A 20,107-nucleotide genomic window follows, 5' to 3' on the forward strand; every position below is an offset into this window, starting at 1 on the left:
ATAATTTTTGCACTCTCTTTTATCCCCCTTGCCTTTATACAAAGGAACTATGCATGCTCTCTGCCAATCCCTAGGTACCTTACCCTCTTCCATACATTTATTAAATAATTGCACCAACCACTCCAAAACTATATCCCCACCTGCTTTTAACATTTCTATCTTTATCCCATCAATCCCGGCTGCCTTACCCCCTTTCATTTTACCTACTGCCTCACGAACTTCCCCCACACTCACAACTGGCTCTTCCTCACTCCTACAAGATGTTATTCCTCCTTGCCCTATACACGAAATCACAGCTTCCCTATCTTCATCAACATTTAACAATTCCTCAAAATATTCCTTCCATCTTCCCAATACCTCTAACTCTCCATTTAATAACTCTCCTCTCCTATTTTTAACAGACAAATCCATTTGTTCTCTAGGCTTTCTTAACTTGTTAATCTCACTCCAAAACTTTTTCTTATTTTCAACAAAATTTGTTGATAACATCTCACCCACTCTCTCATTTGCTCTCTTTTTACATTGCTTCACCACTCTCTTAACTTCTCTCTTTTTCTCCATATACTCTTCCCTCCTTGCATCACTTCTACTTTGTAAAAACTTCTCATATGCTAACTTTTTCTCCCTTACTACTCTCTTTACATCATCATTCCACCAATCGCTCCTCTTCCCTCCTGCACCCACTTTCCTGTAACCACAAACTTCTGCTGAACACTCTAACACTACATTTTTAAACCTACCCCATACCTCTTCGACCCCATTGCCTATGCTCTCATTAGCCCATCTATCCTCCAATAGCTGTTTATATCTTACCCTAACTGCCTCCTCTTTTAGTTTATAAACCTTTACCTCTCTCTTCCCTGAGTGATCTGATATATCTGTGGCCCCTCTATAAACATGTACATCCTGAAGTCTACTCAACAGTCTTTTATCTACCAATACATAATCCAACAAACTACTGTCATTTCGCCCTACATCATATCGTGTATACTTATTTATCCTCTTTTTCTTAAAATATGTATTACCTATAACTAAACCCCTTTCTATACAAAGTTCAATCAAAGGGCTCCCATTATCATTTACACCTGGCACCCCAAACTTACCTACCACACCCTCTCTAAAAGTTTCTCCAACTTTAGCATTCAAGTCCCCTACCACAATTACTCTCTCACTTGGTTCAAAGGCTCCTATACATTCACTTAACATCTCCCAAAATCTCTCTCTCTCCTCTGCATTCCTCTCTTCTCCAGGTGCATACACGCTTATTATGACCCACTTCTCGCATCCAACCTTTACTTTAATCCACATAATTCTTGAATTTACACATTCATATTCTCTTTTCTCCTTCCATAACTGATCATTTAACATTACTGCTACCCCTTCCTTTGCTCTAACTCTCTCAGATACTCCAGATTTAATCCCATTTATTTCCCCCCACTGAAACTCTCCTACCCCCTTCAGCTTTGTTTCGCTTAGGGCCAGGACATCCAACTTCTTTTCATTCATAACATCAGCAATCATCTGTTTCTTGTCATCCGCACTACATCCACGCACATTTAAGCAACCCAGTTTTATAAAGTTTTTCTTCTTCTCTTTTTTAGTAATTGTATACAGGAGAAGGGGTTACTAGCCCATTGCTCCCGGCATTTTAGTCGCCTCATACGACACGCATGGCTTACGGAGGAAAGATTCTTTTCCACTTCCCCATGGACAATAGAAGAAACAAAAAAGAACAAGAGCTATTTAGAAAAAGGAGAAAAACCTAGATGTATGTATATATATATATGCATGTGCGTGTCTATGAAGTGTGACCAAAGTGTAAGTAGGAGTAGCAAGATATCCCTGTTATCTTAGCGTGTTTATGAGACAGAAAAAGAAACCAGCAATCCTACCATCATGCAAAACAGTTACAGGTTTTTGTTTCACAGTCATCTGGCAGGACGGTAGTACTTCCCTGGGTGGTTGCTGTCTACCAACCTACTACCTATTAGTCACACTTGAATGGATTAATTACAAAAAATGAGGGTCCACTATAGTGGTTAACTTCATTAAAATTACATTTAATTTTTATACTAATGCGAGGTAGTCAAGGTGGAGGTTTATAAGAATAATAATCTTGAAGTTGCACATAATAAAAACAATATTACAATATTCCAAGATGACAAAACAGAACAAGAAAAGTTGTCTGATGCATTTATAATAAACAGCTCCCACTTTACCAGTGATATAACCCAAGCTAACTGCAAAGATACTGCTATCAGGATCATAAAAGACCACCTAAAAGTTAACGTGCACAACAGTGATGTTAAAGAAACAAAATTACTAAGAAAGCATGGTAGTAAACAAAGTACACCTATCATCCGACTTACGACTGAGTTCGGTTCCGAGAAACCGGTCGTAAGTCGAAATGGTCGTATGTCGAACTTTTCTAATGAATATCAACAAAACATTTTTGTAATGACTTTATTTTATTGTTTTATTTTGGTATTTCATATTTTACTTTACTTTTTATGTTGTTAGTACTGTAGTTTATACTGTAAGGTTTAGGATAAACACTGTGTACAACACAAAGAGCTGTTTATTTCCCAGAAATTTGGCATAAAAAACACGGTCGAGTGGTCGTAAGTAGAGCAGATCGTAAGTCGGATGGCAGGTGTATTATGATCAGACTTCGTTCATATGATACATAAAAGAATCTAATTCAATCAGCAATTATAGTAAAAAATGGAGAGCACATCAATGAGTGCCTGACGAGAAAACATCAAAACCTTATGCTCAGGTTGAGAAATCTTAAACGGGAACACAGTGACAAAATCCATCAGTGCTTCACTCGAGATGGGAAAATATTAGTTAGAAAAACAGCAGTAGGCTGCTCATACTATCACAAACCCAAACCCCTCCTTTAAAGTGCAGGCATTGTACTTCCCGTTTCCAGGATTCAAGTCCAGAAAACCGGTTTCCCTGAATCCCTTCACAAAATATTACCCTGCTCACACTCCAACAGCTTGTAAGATCCCAAAAACCATTCATCTCCATTCACTCCTATCTAACACATTCATGCATGCTTGCTGGAAGTCCAAGCCCCTCTCCCACAAAACCTCCTTTACCCCCTCCCTCCAACCTTTTCATAGACGACCCCTACCCCATCTTCCTTCCCTTACAGATTTATACGATCTCCTTTGTTCCATTCTCTATAAATGACCAAACCATCTCAACAACCCCTCTTCAGCCCTCTGACTAATACTTCCAATAACTCCACACCTCCTAATTTCCTCACTATGAATTCTCTACATAATATTTACACCACACACTGCACTTAGACAGGACATCTCGACTGCCTCCAGCTGCCTCCTCACTGCAATATATACATCCCATGCTTCAGACCCATATAAAAGTGTTGATACCACTATTCTCTTGTACATTCACTTCTTTGGCTCCATGTTTTTTGTCTCCACAGATATCTCAAAGCACCACTCACCTTTTTTCCTTCAACAATTCTATGGTTAATTTCATCCTCCATAAACCCATCCACTGACAAGTCAACTCCCAAATATCTAAAAACATTCACTTCTTCCACACTCCCTCCCTCCAATATGATATCCAATTTTTCTTCATCTAAATTGTTTGATACCCTCATCACCTTACTCTTATCTATGTTCACTTTCAACTTTCTACCTTTACAACTTTTCTTTAGAATCCTCCAAAAGCACAGTATCATCAGCAAAAAGTAACTGTGTCAACTCCCATTTTTTTATCTGATTCCCCATAATTTAATCCCACCCCTCTCCCCAACACCCTAGCATTTACTCTTTTACAACCCCATCTATAAATATGTTAAACAACCACTGTGACAACACATCCCTGTTTAAGACCTACTTTTACTGGGAAGTAATCTCCTTCTTTCCTACACACACTAACCTGAGCCTCACTATCCTCATAAAAACTCTTTACAGCATTTAGTAACTTACTACTTACTGTAGAAATAATAATAATAATTATTATTAACAAAAAAAGGCACAATACCGTGACTTGGACCATTGACAAAGTCAATGGTCCAAATCGGACCGAAACGTCGTCGTAAGCTTCTCTCTTTTATGTGCGGGTTATTTGTGTAATAATTATTATTATTATTACATAATACATTGCCTTTATACACACCATCTCCACTACCTCCTCACTGCAATGTTTATAATACATTCGTCACACTTATATAAGAGTGTTAGTACCACTATACTCTGGTATGTACATTCACCTTCACAATGCATTCACAAAGAGAACAAGGAATTAAAGAGTATAAATAAAAAACAAAATAAAAACCTTACATAATTCCAGACCAGAACTAGCTAATTACCTTTTCTATATCAGTCCTAGGTAAAGGATGATTAACCGTTGAAACAGTGACATTCTTCTTGCCTGTCATAACTCGTAATACTGCGTTGTCTGCCATGGTCAAAGCTAATGGTGGAGTGTGAAATGGCTGGTTGTTGAAAAGTGCTAAGATGTTAGCTCCATCTTCAGTACCTTCAATCTGAAGACCAACCATCCAGTGCTGGTTGAAAGATGGAAGATCACTGCTGGCCTGGTAAAGGAGAGAAAGAATTATTAAGGCTTTCAAAAGAAAAATATGCAATAATACTGGGGGCTGATCGTCAAACTCTCCACTGACTGCATTCAGCCCTGATTTTATCTAAACTAGATTATAGCAACCATATACATGTATACTCAGCAGCCTCTCCTGCAACTCTTTCTAACCTTGATCCCATCCATCATCACGGATTACGTTTATGCCTAGGTGCTTTTCGCTCTTCGCCTGCAGAGAGCCTATATGCAGAGGTGAACATTACATCTGTGAACAATTGCCGTGTTGCTCATTGCCTCCGCTTTTCTATTTGCTCTCATGATCTCTGCAATCCTTCCATATATAGGATAGTAATGGACGTCTGTAGAGGTCCATTGTTTGTTTGTTGCCCCTGTTTACTCTGTCCCTTTTCTCTTTGTCTATATTCGCTCTTGTCTTCTCTTCAGTTGCCACCTTTATATGTTCATCTAGCATCTAACTTTTCCCTTCCCCCTTGAGAGGTTCCAACAGTTCGTGTCTGTTATTCCCTACTGCCATGCATGAAAGCCCAAATACCTACAGTTGCTTCTTGCTCCCTTTTTTCTTAATCACCTCCAGTCTCATTCTCATGCCGTCACAGTGTACAGTGACAGTTCTAAATCCTCTGACAGGGTTGGATTTGCAGCAGTGTTTCTGGATAGCATAGTATGAGGGCATTTATTAGACTTGGCTAGCATTTTTACAGCTGAATTGAATACAATTCTTGTAGCAATTATCCGTACTGCATCTATGCCTACCTCTACGTTTGTAGTAGTCTCAGACTCGCTTAGTGCTTTGCAAGCTATTAAAAAATTTGATTCACTTCATCCCCTGGTTCTTCATATATCACTTTGGTTATGCCATATTTCTAGCAAAAACAAAGATATTGTTTTCTGTTGGGTTCCTGGTCATGTTTATGTTCAGGGCAATGAACAGGCAGACACTGCTGTATACTTAGCTATACAAGGAAGCATCCTTGGTGCCCTGCTCTTCCTTTTATACATCAATGATCTTCCCAACGTCTCACAACACCTGAAACCCATCCTCTTTGCTGATGACATGACTATCTCATCTCCCACCCAAATCTTGCCACACTCAACACCATTGTTAACGAGGAGCTACTAAAAATATCTACATGGATGACAGCCAATAAACTTACACCTAACACTGCCAAAATCTTCTATACAGTGGACCCCCGCATACCGCACGCATCGCATACCGTACAATCTGCATACCGCTCGCTTTTTTCGCAAAAACTTTGCCTCGCATACCGCCCAAAAACCCGCTCACCGCTCTTCGTCCGAGACGCGTCCAATGTGCGGCCTGAGCCACGCTCACATGTTCCGCCGGTGGCATTGTTTACCAGCCAGCCTCCGCGGTAACATCCAAGCATACAATCAGAACATTTCGTATTATTACAGTGTTTTTGGTGATTTTTTCTGGAAAATAAGTGACCATGGGCCCCAAGAAAGCTTCTAGTGCCAACCCTACAGCAATAAGGGTGAGAATTACTATAGAGATGAAGAAAAAGATCATTGATAAGTATGAAAGTGGAGTGCGTGTCTCCGAGCTGGCCAGGTTGTATAATAAACCCCAATCAACCATCGCTACTATTGGTGGTACAGCTGCTGCTGCTGCTGTACCACCGTCAGCTGCTGCTGCACTGTCAGCTGCTGCTGCACTGTCAGCTGCTGCTGCACTGTCAGCTGCTGCTGCACTGTCAGCTGCTGCTGCACTGTCAGTTGCTGCTGCACTGTCAGCTGCTGCTGCACTGTCAGCTGCTGCTGCTGTTGTACCACCGTCAGCTGCTGCTGCTGCTGTAGTACTGTCTGCTGCTGCTGTAGCATCGTCTGCTGCTGCTGTAGCACTGTCAGCTGCTGCTGCTGTTGTAGCATCGTCTGCTGCTGCTGTAGCATCGTCTGCTGCTGCAGTAGCACTGTCAGCTGCTGCTGCTGCTGCTGCTGTAGCACCGTTGTTGGTGTGGCTTATTGAGAATACCAAGAAACAATTAACCCCAGAGGATTTGCCACCCAGGATAACCCAAAAAAGTCAGTGTCATCAAAGACTGTCTAACTTATTTCCATTGGGGTCCTTAATCTTGTCTCCCAGGATGCAACCCACACCAGTCGACTAACACCCAGGTGAACAGGGAAAAATGCCTGGAACTAGTGCTCATATTGGTGAATTTAAAGCCAGCAAAGGTTGGTTTGAGAGATTTAAGAATCGTAGTGGCATACACAGTGTGATAAGGCCTGTTCTGGAAGAAAATGCCAAACAGGACCTACAGTACTCAGGAGGAAAAGGCACTCCCAGGACACAGTGTCTCATCAGTCATTGCTGCATCTTCAATAAAGGTAAGTGTCATTTATTCTTCATTTAGTAGACTAGTACATGCACAATATATATTGTGCATGTACTACTCTACTATTGTGCATGTATCCTTCTCTTTGTGTGTAGGAAAATGTATATTTCATGTGGTAAAAATTTTTTTTTCATACTTTTGGGTGTCTTGCACGGATTAATTTGATTTCCATTATTTCTTATGGGGAAAATTCATTCGCATACCGAACATTTCGCATAACAATCAGCCCTCTTGCACGGATTAAAGTCGCTATGCGGGGGTCCACTGTATTATGTTTGGTAATAGAGCAGGTGTTGCACAACTTAACATTAAGATCGATAACACTCTTATTGCCAAACATAATGAGGGCAAATTCCTAGGCCTACACCTCAACAGCAACCTGAATTTCAGCACCCATATCCAACACATAACAAAAAAAGTATCCAAAATGGTTGAGATCCTCCCAAAGATACATTACTAAGTGCCACAATCAGCCCTACTCAAACACACCTAAAGCCAATAATAACCCAGCAAAAAGCCGCACAAGAATAATCACGCAATCCAATCCCAGGCAACCCCCCTCCACTCTTCAAAGGTCTAAACTTACTCACTGTACAGAACATCCACACTTACCGTGCAACCTACATTTACAGAACCTTAAATTCCAATATTAACCCTGAACTAAAATACTTTCTTGACAGTTGTGACAGGACTCACAGGCATAACACCAGGCACAAAAATTTCTATGACACTTCCTGTGTCTGGCTAAACCTATACAAAAATTCAATGTACATAAAAGGACCTAAAATCTGGAACACCCTACCTGAAAACTCTAGAACTGCAGGCACAACCATCACTTTCGAAACTACCAATAGAAAACATCTTATCTCCATGACACACCCCACCATCAGCTAACTACATATTAACCACCTATTCTCTTGAATCATACACACATGAAAAACAACCTAGACCTACTCTCGATATCTGTGATTCCCCATAATTCACACTTACACTCACCTAATTGACTTCAAACACAGAAATATGTAATAAAACTATTACCTAATGAATCTTAAACTAGTCATAAGTTTGCCTGAGATACTCCAATATAGGAGCTTTAAAAGAAACTATGTATCATACCAAGAGAAAACCATTCACAATGCCAAATTTATGAACTGTAATGTAGTTACCTAGCCTTAATATCAACATGCTCCAAAATCTGTACCAATATAGAATTTGGATTAATCTCAGTCTGCCTGAAATGCCTAATCATGCTAGGCATGATAGTGGCCCCCTCTGTAATTAGTATTTTATAATATGTAAACCACACATTGTAACCCATAAATCACAAAGAATTTACCTCCGACACTATCACCACTCTATTGCCCTTACTTATCTTCCCTCCTTGCTGATGGACCCACCTTTGACTCAGACTCCCTCGTTGACTTTTTAACAGCAACTTGTTTACTACACAAACTTTGATGATACTTCCTTCAACATTCCTCACAGCCCCTTTACATTTCTACCTCTGTTCTCCTCTCCACCTTAGCTGCTTCTTGATCCAGCAAAACACTTGCCCTGCAGTGCAGTATGACCCTAGTATGTTTAACTCTTTCAAGGTCCAGAGGCCAAATCTCAAAGCGTCAGCCAGGGTTAAAGAATATTTGAAAAAAAAAAAAATTATTACAGAATTAAAGATATTATTTTTCTATAAGTAATAAAAAACAAAAACAAAAAATTCAGATCTGTACTTACCGAGATATAGAGCCGTAAAGTCGATCCTCAATGAAGAAGTGGCGGCAACATCTGCGACTTCCATAAAGTCGCATTTTTTTTATTTTACGTTTCTGTTACTTTTTTCTTTTCTAATATTTTTTTTCCAGTAACTTTTGTGGCCTATGAGACCAATACCTGGAGTTTACCTGGAGAGAGTTCCGGGGGTCAATGCCCCCGTGGCCCGGTCTGTGACCAGGCCTCCTGGTGGATCAGAGCCTGATCAACCAGGCTGTTGCTGCTGGCTGCACGCAAACCAACGTACGAGCCACAGCCCGGCTGATCAGGAACTGACTTTAGGTGCTTGTCCAGTGCCAGCTTGAAGACTGCCAGGGGTCTGTTGGTAATTCCCCTTATGTGTGCTGGGAGGCAGTTGAACAGTCTCGGGCCCCTGACACTTATTGTATGGTCTCTTAACGTGCTAGTGACACCCCTGCTTTTCATTGGGGGGACAGTGCATCGTCTGCCAAGTCTTTTGCTTTCGTAGTGAGTGATTTTCGTGTGCAAGTTTGGTACTAGTCCCTCTAGGATTTTCCAGGTGTATATAATCATGTATCTCTCCCTCCTGCGTTCCAGGGAATACAGGTTTAGGAACCTCAAGCGCTCCCAGTAATTGAGGTGTTTTATCTCCGTTAGGCGCGCCGTGAAAGTTCTCTGTACATTTTCTAGGTCGGCAATTTCACCTGCGTTGAAAGGTGCTGTCAGTGTGCAGCAATATTCCAGCCTAGATAGAACAAGTGACCTGAAGAGTGTCATCATGGGCTTGGCCTCCCTAGTTTTGAAGGTTCTCATTATCCATCCTGTCATTTTTCTAGCAGATGCGATTGATACAATGTTATGGTCCTTGAAGGTGAGATCCTCCGACATGATCACTCCCAGGTCTTTGTATATATGTATAATGTATATATGTACACTTATTGTATTCAACACAATAACTGCACTAATTTGTTCATCATTATACTGTTTACAAAACTTGTTTACAACAAAACACATGCAAAAATGTTGTATACAGGTCCTCCATCACAAATCCGGCATCATTGGGACCTGTAGTGTGCCGGATTACTGAGTTTGCCAGATTACAGAGCAGTTAGGTTAGAATACACTTAATAAAATTAACCAACTTGACTGACGCAAAAATCGAACATTTCCAGTACTTTGAGCTCAATTTCAAGGTACTTTTCGTCATGAAAGCAATCAAAATCATGTCTATTTCTGTAATATATCTTCCATTCTATCAAATGAGTCCAAAAAAATGAGAATACAACCATAAAAACCATACAAAAATATACTGCAAAGAGGCAGCTAATGGCTGAGAAGTGAACTCCCTTATTTATCATCCATCCTTTTTATTTTTGTTGTACGTTAAGAAGCATCTTTCCATCATACATTGCCCAAGTTTCAATGAGATAGCCCAACAAACAACCGAGAAAAAAAATATTTACCAAAAATCATATATGGCAAGCCCTAGCCAGGTACTGGAAATAAGTCACTTTGTCTGACTTTTCTGGGTTATCTTAGGTTCTCTATACATACACTGCTATGTATGATAATCTATGTAACTGTATTTGTGTATACCTGAATAAACTTATTTACTTTTAGTCTGTCAACTGAGTACATACAAGAAACTGCCCATTCACTTATTTCAACTACCCAATAAAGTGGTCAGAAATTGGCAGTTTGGCCGATTTCACACAAATTTCAACAGATGCCAATTTCAAAATAGGGTCCAGAATAAAAAATGCAGACATTCCTGGCACTAAAATAACATTTTCTCTGTTCATTAGTCATGGCTCCAGGCCCCTCTTATATTACTCTTGCTTACCATTTGGAATTTTTATTCACACAAAAAAATAGCAGCAGCGAGGAGACGGTTGGAGGCAGTGGAGATGTCCTGTCTAAGGGCAATGTGTGGTGTAAATATTATGCAGAAATTTCGGAGTGTGGAAATTAGGAAAAGGTGTGGAGTTAACAAAAGTATTAGTCAGAGGGCAGAAGAGGGGTTGTTGAGGTGGTTTGGTCATTTAGAGAGAATGGATCAAAGTAGAATGACATGGAAAGCATATAAATCTATAGGGGAAGGAAGGCAGGGTAGGGGTAGTCCTCAAAAGGGTTGGAGAGAGGGGGTAAAGGAGGTTTTGTGGGCGAGGGGCTTGGACTTCCAGCAAGCGTGCGTGAGCATGTTAGATAGGGGTGAATGGAGACGAATGGTACTTGGGACCTGACGATCTGTTGGAGTGTGAGCAGGGTAATATTTAGTGAAGGGATTCAGGGAAACCAGCTATTTTCATATAGTCGGACTTGAGTCCTGGAAATGGGAAGTACAATGCCTGCACTTTAAAGGAGGGGTTTGGGATATTGGCAGTTTGGAGGGATATGTTGTGTATCTTTATACGTACAGTGGACCCCCGCATAGCGAACGCCTTGCATAGCGAACAATCCGCATAGCGAACGCTTTGTTCGCTAAAATTTTGCCCCGCATAGTGGACAAAAACCCGCTCAGCGACCTTCGTCCGAGACGCGTCCAATGTGCGCCCTCAGCCAGCCTCACATGTGCCGCCCGTCCCATTGTTTACCAGCCAGCCTCCGCGGTAACATTCAAGCATACACTCGGAATATTTCGTATTATTACAGTGTTTTCGGTGCTGTTTGTGGAAAATAAGTGACCATGGGCCCCAAGAAAGCTTCTAGTGCCAACCCTACACCTCAAAGGGTAAGAATACCCATTGAAATTAAGAAAGAGATCATTGATAAGTATGAAAGTGGAGTACATATCACCGACCTGGTCAGGTTGTACAAGAAACCAAAATCAACCATCGCTTCTATTGTGGGCAAGAAAACGGCAATCAAGGAAGCTGTTGTTGCCAAAGGTTTAACTGTGTTTTCGAAACAAAGATCGCAAGTGATGGAAGATGTTGAGAGACTCTTATTGGTGTGGATAAATGAAAAACAGATAGCAGGAGATAGCGTCTCTCAAGCGATCATATGTGAAAAGGCTAGGAAGTTGCATGACGATTTAATTAAAAAAATGCCTGCAACTAGTGATGATGTGAGTGAATTTAAGGCCAGCAAAGGTTGGTTTGAGAGATTTAAGAAGCGTAGTGGCATCCATAGTGTGATACGGCATGGTGAGGCTGCCAGTTCGGACCACAAAGCGGCTGAAAAATATGTGCATGAATTCAAGGAGTACATAGAAACTGAAGGACTGGAACCTGAACAAGTGTTTAATTGTGATGAAACAGGCCTGTTCTGGAAGAAAATGCCAAGCAGGACCTACATTACTCAGGAGGAAAAGGCACTCCCAGGACATAAGCCTATGAAAGACAGGCTTACTTTGTTGATGTGTGCCAATGCTAGTGGTGATTGCAAAGTTAAGCCTTTATTAGTGTATCACTCTGAAACTCCCAGAGCGTTCAGGCAAAAGAATGTCCTCAAGGATAATTTGTGTGTGCTGTGGAGGGCAAACAGTAAGGCATGGGTCACTAGGGAATTTTTCTATAACTGGTTACACCATGCATTTGCCCCCAATGTGAAAGATTACCTAACTGAAAAGAAATTAGACCTTAAGTGCCTCCTGGTGTTAGACAATGCCCCTGGTCATCCTACAGACGTGGCAGAGCGACTTTATGGGGACATGAGCTTCATTAAGGTGAAGTTTTTGCCTCCTAATACCACTCCTCTCCTGCAGCCCATGGACCAGCAGGTCATTTCCAACTTCAAGAAACTGTACACAAAAGCTCTGTTTCAAAAGTGCTTTGAAGTGACCACAGACACTGGATTGACTCTAAAAGAGTTTTGGAAGGATCACTTTAATATCCTCAGTTGTGTAAACCTTATAGGTAAGGCTTGGGAGGGAGTGACTAAGAGAACCTTGAACTCTGCTTGGAAGAAACTGTGGCCAGAATGTGTAGACAAAAGGGATTTTGAAGGGTTTGAGGCTAACCCTGAGAGGAGTAGTATACCAGTTGAGGAATCAATTGTGGAATTGGGGAAGTCCTTGGGGTTGGAGGTTAGTGGGGAGGATGTGGAAGAGTTGGTGGAGGAGGACAATGAAGAACTAACCACTGATGAGCTGATAGATCAACTTCAAGAGCAAGAGGCCAGACCTGGGGAAACTGGTTCAAAGGAGGGGAGAGAGAAATTGAAGGAATTGCCTACTTCAAAGATTAAGGAAATGTGTGCAAAATGGCTTGAAGTGCAAACCTTTTTTGATGAAAATCACCCTCACACAGCTATTGCAAGCCGTGCTGGTGACTGTTACAATGACACTGTTGTGAACCACTTTAGACAAATCATAAAGGAACGAGAGGTACAGGCCACTATGGACAGATATGTTGTGCGAAAGAAGTCCAGTGACTCTGAAGCTGGTCCTAGTGGCATTAAAAGAAGAAGGGAAGTAACCCCAGAAAAGGACTTGCTACCTCAAGTCCTAATGGAAGGGGATTCCCCTTCTAAACACTAACACTCTCTCTCCCCTCCTCCCATCCCATCAATCATCACCAGATCTTCAATAAAAGTAAGTGTCATGTAATTGTGCATGCCTTTTTCAGTTTGTGTGTACTAAAATTAACATTTTTTTGTGGTAAAAAAATTTTTTTTCATACTTTTGGGTGTCTTGCACGGATTAATTTTATTTCCATTATTTCTTATGGGGAAAATTAATTCGCATAGCGAACATTTCGCATAACGACCAGCCCTCTTGCACGGATTAAGTTCGCTATGCGGGGGTCCACTGTATATGCTTCTAAACTGTTGTATTCTGAGCACCTCTGCAAAAACAGTGGTAATGTGTGAGTGTGGTGAAAGTGTTGAATGATGATGAAAGTATTTTCTTTTTGGGGATTTTCTTTCTTTTTTGGGTCACCATGCCTCAGTGGGAGACGGCCGACTTGTTGAGAAAAAAAAAATAGAAGATTTACTGTTATGCAGACTACTGCATTACTGTAATAATTGTATAAATAATGTCAACCCAGACTACGTATTGGAATTTGGACTGGCAGGCGGACAGGTATTGGACGGTGACGTCATTTGTTTACTCTTGAGCTGTGGTCAATTTTCAAAAGCTGTTCCTGGAATTGCTAGGAAGTTGCATCCGGAGGCTTGTTTACAACCACAATGAGAAGTTTTGGTTTTTGATTTTTACTGCTAAAACTTAACTACATCATTTGAGGTGTTTAGTAGTTCTGAGCAAATGAGTGACTCTGTGACGTACAGGCCAACCCACCCCCCTTGTTGCCTGTTTAGTCCGTTGCATCGGAATAGGTTATAGCCTGGAATCTGTATTTCATTGTTAAAACGATCCTTTATGTGGGTCTCTGTGAAAGCTGCAAACATTGCATTTGACTCCGTGAGCAGTCCCTTGATGCAAGGCATTTTGTTGTTAATGGCTTTAGACCCTGTATGTTTGCAAAGCTAAATGTCATTATATTGATGGAATTTAGGGGGGTTTTGTTTGCTGGCATTAACATTTGTTGTTCTGGAGTGGAGTCCAATGACTGTGCCTCTGCTCCAGAAGTGTTTTCAGTTGGAGTTTACCTGGAGTTACCTGGAGAGAGTTCCGGGGGTCAACGCTCCCGTGGCCTGGTCTGTGACCAGGCCTCCTGGTGGATCAGAGCCTGATCAACCAGGCTGTTACTGCTGGCTGCAAGCAAACCAACGTACAAGCCACAGCCCGGCTGGTCAGGAACCGACTTTAGGTGCTTGTCCAGTGCCAGCTTGAAGACTGCCAGGGGTCTGTTGGTAATCCCCCTTATGTATGCTGGGAGGCAGGTGTAGGATTTCTGTCATATCTTGCCAGCCTTTTTTTCTTCCTGGAGAGGTTAATGCTTCCCTCTTTTGTCTTCCATGGTCTGGGTGATGGGGAGGGATGTGGGATTAAAATGTAAAGAATCTAATACAGAGTGGGAGATGTCACATTTGCTTTTTGCCAATGACACTATGCTTTTGGGAGAGTCTGAAGAGAAGTTGCAAAGGTTGATGGAAGAATTTGGGATAGAATGTAAAAGAAAAAAAAAGTGAACATAGGAAAGAGCAAGGTGATGATGGCAATGAAAATTTTAGGTAATGAGAGACTGGATATCAGAATGGAAGGAGGGAGTATGGAAGAAGTGACTGTGCTCAGATATTTGTGAGTGGGCTTGTCACCAGATGGGCCTATGAAAGATGTGGTGAACCATAAAACTGATCAGTGGAAAAAGGTGGGCGGTGCACTGAGGTATCTATAGAGACAAAAAAATGTTATCCATGGAGGCAAAAATAGAAATGTATGAGAGCATTGTGGTACCAACACTCTTATATGAGTGTGAAACATGAATTGTGAATGTTGTAACAAGGAGGAGGCTGGAGGTAGTGGAGACATCATGTCTGAGGGCAATGTGTGGTGTAAATATTATGCAGAGAATTTGTAATTTGGTAGTTAGAAGGAGGTGTATGGTTACTAAAAGTATTATCCAGAGAGCTGAAAATGGGCTGTCAAGGTGGGTTGGGCATTTAGAGAGGATGGAGAAATATAGGATGACTTGGAGGGTAGTTGTATTCCTGGGAAAAGTTGGAGGGAGAAAAGAAGGCTTTGCATGCAAGGGATTTGGACATCCAGCAGGCATGTGTGAGCATGTTAGATAGGAGTGGAGACAAGTGGATATTTATGATGATGTGCTGTTGGAGTGTGAGCAAGGTAACATTTATGAAGGGATTCAGGAAAACTGGCTAGCCAGGTTAGAGTACTAGATGTGTGAATTACAGTGCCTGGACTCTAAATGAGGGGTGGGGATGTTACAATTAGGAGGGTTATCTGAGTTGTAATGTATACCTGGAGAGGGTTTCGGGGGTCAACGCCCCCACGGCCCGGTCTGTGACCAGGCCTCGTATCCCTTATCTCTCATGTATCCCTCATCAGTATATATAATCCTAGGATACAGGGATACATATAATCCCAGGATACAGGGATACATATAATCCCAGGATACAGGGATACATATAATCCCAGGATACATATATTTCTAGGATACAGGGATACATATAATCCTAGGATACAGGGATACATATAATCCTAGGATACAGGGATACATATAATCCCAGGATACAGGGATACATATAATCCTAGGATACAGGAATACATATAATCCTAGGATACAGGGATACATATAATCCCAGGATACAGGGATACATATAATCCTAGGATACAGGGATACATATAATCCTAGGATACAGGGATACATATAATCCTAGGATACAGGGATACATATAATCCCAGGATACAGGGATACATATAATCCCAGGATACAGGGATACATATAAGTCTAGGATATAGGGATACATATAATCCTAGGATACATATAATCCTTAAGTACGCTTGTACATATAATCTTGGAGTACAGTAGTATATAAAATCCCCTTAGATAAGTTCAGATCCTTTTAGATAAGTTGAAATTACCCATATATAAGTTCCAACCCCCTTGGATAAGTTCAGATCCTCTTAGATAAAATAAAATCACCCATATATAAGTTCCAGTCCCCTTAGATAAGTTCAGATCCTCTTAAATAAAATAAAATCACCCATATATAAGTTCCAGTCCCCTTAGGTAAGTTCAGATCCTTTTAGATAAGTTGAAATCGCCCATATATAAGTTCCAGTCCCTTTGGATAAGTTCAGATCCTCTTAGATAAAATAAAATCACCCATATATAAGTTCCAGTTCCCTTAGATAAGTTCAGATCCTCTTAGATAAAAAAAAATCACCCATATATAAGTTCCAATCCCTTAGATAAGTTCAGATCCTCTTAGATAATTTGAAATCGCCCATACGTAAGTCAGTTCCTGATTAACCAGGCTGTGTTACATACCTGGAACTGCTTACTGCTAGCACCAACAGCCTGGTTGACCAGGCTGTCAAAAAAAGGCCGGCCCCAGGCTGGGTTTGATTATGTTTCGCTTTACGTAGAGCTTTACCAAGTCATGTTCAATGTGTAGAGCTTTACCAAGTCATACTCTCTGTAGAGCTTTACGAAGTCATACTCTCTGTAGAGCTTTATCAGGTCATATTCGTGGTATAGAGCTTTATCAAGTCATATTCGCAGTACAGAGCTTTATCAAGTCATATTCGCGGTATAGAGCTTTATCAAGTCATATTCGCGGTATAAACCTTTATCAGGTTATATTCGCGGTATAGAGCTTTATCGAGTCATACTCTGTAGAGCTTCATCGAGTCATATTCACTGTGTATAGAGCTTTAACAAGCTATATTCGACACATAGAGCTTTAACATGTTTCAACATGTGTAGAGCTTTATGTTTCGCTCTTTGTACAATTTTATCAGATGTTTCGCTCTGTGTAGAGCTTTGTCAAATGCTGTTACAATCTATGTAGAGCTTTATCAAGCTGTTTTTCTACTCCCACTCCATCTTCCTGTTCCCACTCCATCTTCCTGTTCCCACTCCGTCTTCCTGTTCCCACTCCGTCTTCCTGTTCCCACGCCGTCTTCCTGTTCCCACTCCGTCTTCCTGTTCCCACTCCGTCTTCCTGTTCCCACTCCGTCTTCCTGTTCCCACTCCGTCTTCCTGTTCCCACTCCGTCTTCCTCTTACCACTCCGTCTTCCTCTTCCCACTCCGTCTTCCTCTTCCCACTCCGTCTTCCTCTTCCCACTCCGTCTTCCTCTTCCCACTCCGTCTTCCTCTTCCCACTCCGTCTTCCTCTTCCCACTCCGTCTTCCCGTTTCCACTAAGTCTTCCCGTTCCCACTCCGTCTTCCCCTTCCCACTCCGTCTTCCCCTTCCCACTCCGTCTTCCCCTTCCCACTCCGTCTTCCCCTTCCCACTCCGTCTTCCTCTTCCCACTCCGTCTTCCTCTTCCCACTCCGTCTTCCTGTTCCCACTCCGTCTTCCTCTTCCCACTCCGTCTTCCTGTTCCCACTCCGTCTTCCTGTTCCCACTCCGTCTTCCTGTTCCCACTCCGTCTTCCTCTTCCCACTCCGTCTTCCTCTTCCCACTCCGTCTTCCTCTTCCCACTCCGTCTTCCTCTTCCCACTCTGTCTTCCTGTTCCTACTCCGTCTTCCTGTTCCCACTCTGTCTTCCTCTTCCCACTACGTCTTCCTCTTCCCACTCCGTCTTCCTCTTCCCACTCTGTCTTCCTCTTCCCACTCCATCTTCCTCTTCCCACTCCATCTTCCTGTTTCCACTCCATCTTCCTCTTCCCACTCCATCTTCCTGTTCCCACTCCATCTTCCTCTTCCCACTCCATCTTCCTCTTCCCACTCCATCTTCCTGTTTCCACTCCATCTTCCTGTTCCCACTCCATCTTCTTGTTTCCACTCCGTCTTCCTGTTCCCACTCTGTCTTCTTGTTTCCACTCCATCTTCCTGTTTCCACTCCATCTTCCTGTTCCCACTCCATCTTCTTGTTTCCACACAAAAAAGAAAGAAAATCCCCAAAAAGAAAATACTTTCATCATCATTCAACACTCTCACCACACTCACACATTATCACTGCTTTTGCAGAGGTGCTCAGAATACAACAGTTTAGAAGCATATACGTATAAAGATACACAACATATCCCTCCAAACTGCCAACATCCCAAACCCCTCCTTTAAAGTGCAGGCATTGTACTTCCCATTTCCAGGACTCAAGTCCGACTATATGAAAATAACCGGTTTCCCTGAATCCCTTCACTAAATATTACCCTGCTCACACTCCAACAGATCGTCAGGTCCCAAGTACCATTCGTCTCCATTCACTCCTATCTAACATGCTCACGCACGCTTGCTGGAAGTCCAAGCCCCTTGCCCACAAAACCACCTTTACCCCCTCTCTCCAACCCTTTCGAGGACGATCCCTACCCCGCCTTCCTTCCCCTATAGATTTATATGCTTTCCATGTCATTCTACTTTGATCCATTCTCTCTAAATGACCAAACCACCTCAACAACCCCTCTTCTGCCCTCTGACTAATACTTTTATTAACTCCACACCTTTTCCTAATTTCCACACTCCGAATTTTCTGCATAATATTTACACCACACATTGCCCTTACACAGGACATCTCCACTGCCTCCAACCGTCTCCTTGCTGCTGCATTTACCACCCAAGCTTCACACCCATATAAGAGTGTTGGTACTACTATACTTTCATACATTCCCTTCTTTGCCTCCATTGATAACGTTTTTTGACTCCACATATACCTCAACGCACCACTCACCTTTTTTCCCTCATCAATTCTATGATTAATCTCATCCTTTATAAATCCATCCGGTGACACGTCAACTCCCAAGTATCTGACAACATTCACTTCTTCCATATTCCTTCTCCCCAATTTGATATCCAATTTTTCTTTATCTAAATCATTTGACACCCTCATCACCTTACTCTTTTCTATGTTCACTTTCAACTTTCTACCTTTACACACATTCCCAAACTCATCCACTAACCTTTGCAATTTTTCTTTAAAATCTCCCATAAGCACAGTATCATCAGCAAAAAGTAACTGTGTTAATTACCATTTTGAATTTGATTCCCCATAATTTAATCCCACCCCTCTCCCGAACACCCTAGCATTTACTTCTTTTACAACCCCATCTATAAATATATTAAATAACCATGGTGACATTACACATCCCTGTCTAAGACCTACTTTTACGGGGAAGTAGTCTCCCTCTCTTCTACACACCCTAACCTGAGCCTCACTATCCTCATAAAAACTCTTTACAGCATTTAATAACTTACCACTTATTCCATATACTTGCAACATCTGCCACATTGCTCCTCTATCCACTCTATCATATGCCTTTTCTAAATCCATAAATGCAATAAAAACTTCCCTACCTTTATCTAAATACTGTTCACATATATGCTTCAATGTAAACACTTGATCTACACATCCCCTACCCACTCTGAAACCTCCTTGCTCATCCGCAATCCTACATTCTGTCTTACCTCTAATTCTTTCAATTATAACCCTACCGTACACTTTTCCTGGTATACTCAGTAAACTTATTCCTCTATAATTTTTACAGTCTCTTTTGTCCCCTTTCCCTTTATATAAAGGGACTATACATGCTCTCCGCCAATCCCTAGGTACCTTCCCCTCTTTCATACATTTATTAAAAAAAAGTGTGTGTATACATATATATATTTTTTTTGTTTTTTTTTTCAACAAGTCAGTCGTCTCCCACCGAGGCAGGGTGACCCAGAAAAAGAAAGAAAATCCCCAAAAAGAAAATACTTTCATCATCATTCAACACTTTCACCACACTCACACATTATCACTGCTTTTGCAGAGGTGCTCAGAATACAACAGCTTAGAAGCATATACGTATAAAGATACACAACATATCCCTCCAAACTGCCAATATCCCAAACCCCTCCTTTAAAGTGCAGGCATTGTACTTCCCATTTCCAGGACTCAAGTCCGAC

General features: G+C 41.6%; 1 protein-coding gene across 5 annotated transcripts in view; it reads right to left on the minus strand.

Moving 5' to 3' along the window:
* The window catches only part of Abca3 (ATP binding cassette subfamily A member 3), a 705,605-nt gene that overhangs the window by 148,319 nt on the left and 537,179 nt on the right, over positions 1-20,107 (minus strand). For all 5 annotated transcript variants that reach the window (XM_070088958.1, XM_070088966.1, XM_070088973.1 and 2 more), the window contains one exon: positions 4,352-4,579. In XM_070088958.1, the coding sequence (XP_069945059.1) occupies positions 4,352-4,579 (228 nt within the window). The remainder of the gene's footprint in view (positions 1-4,351; positions 4,580-20,107) is intronic.

Source organism: Cherax quadricarinatus, chromosome 2, assembly GCF_038502225.1.
Source record: "Cherax quadricarinatus isolate ZL_2023a chromosome 2, ASM3850222v1, whole genome shotgun sequence".
NCBI lineage: Eukaryota > Metazoa > Arthropoda > Malacostraca > Decapoda > Parastacidae > Cherax > Cherax quadricarinatus.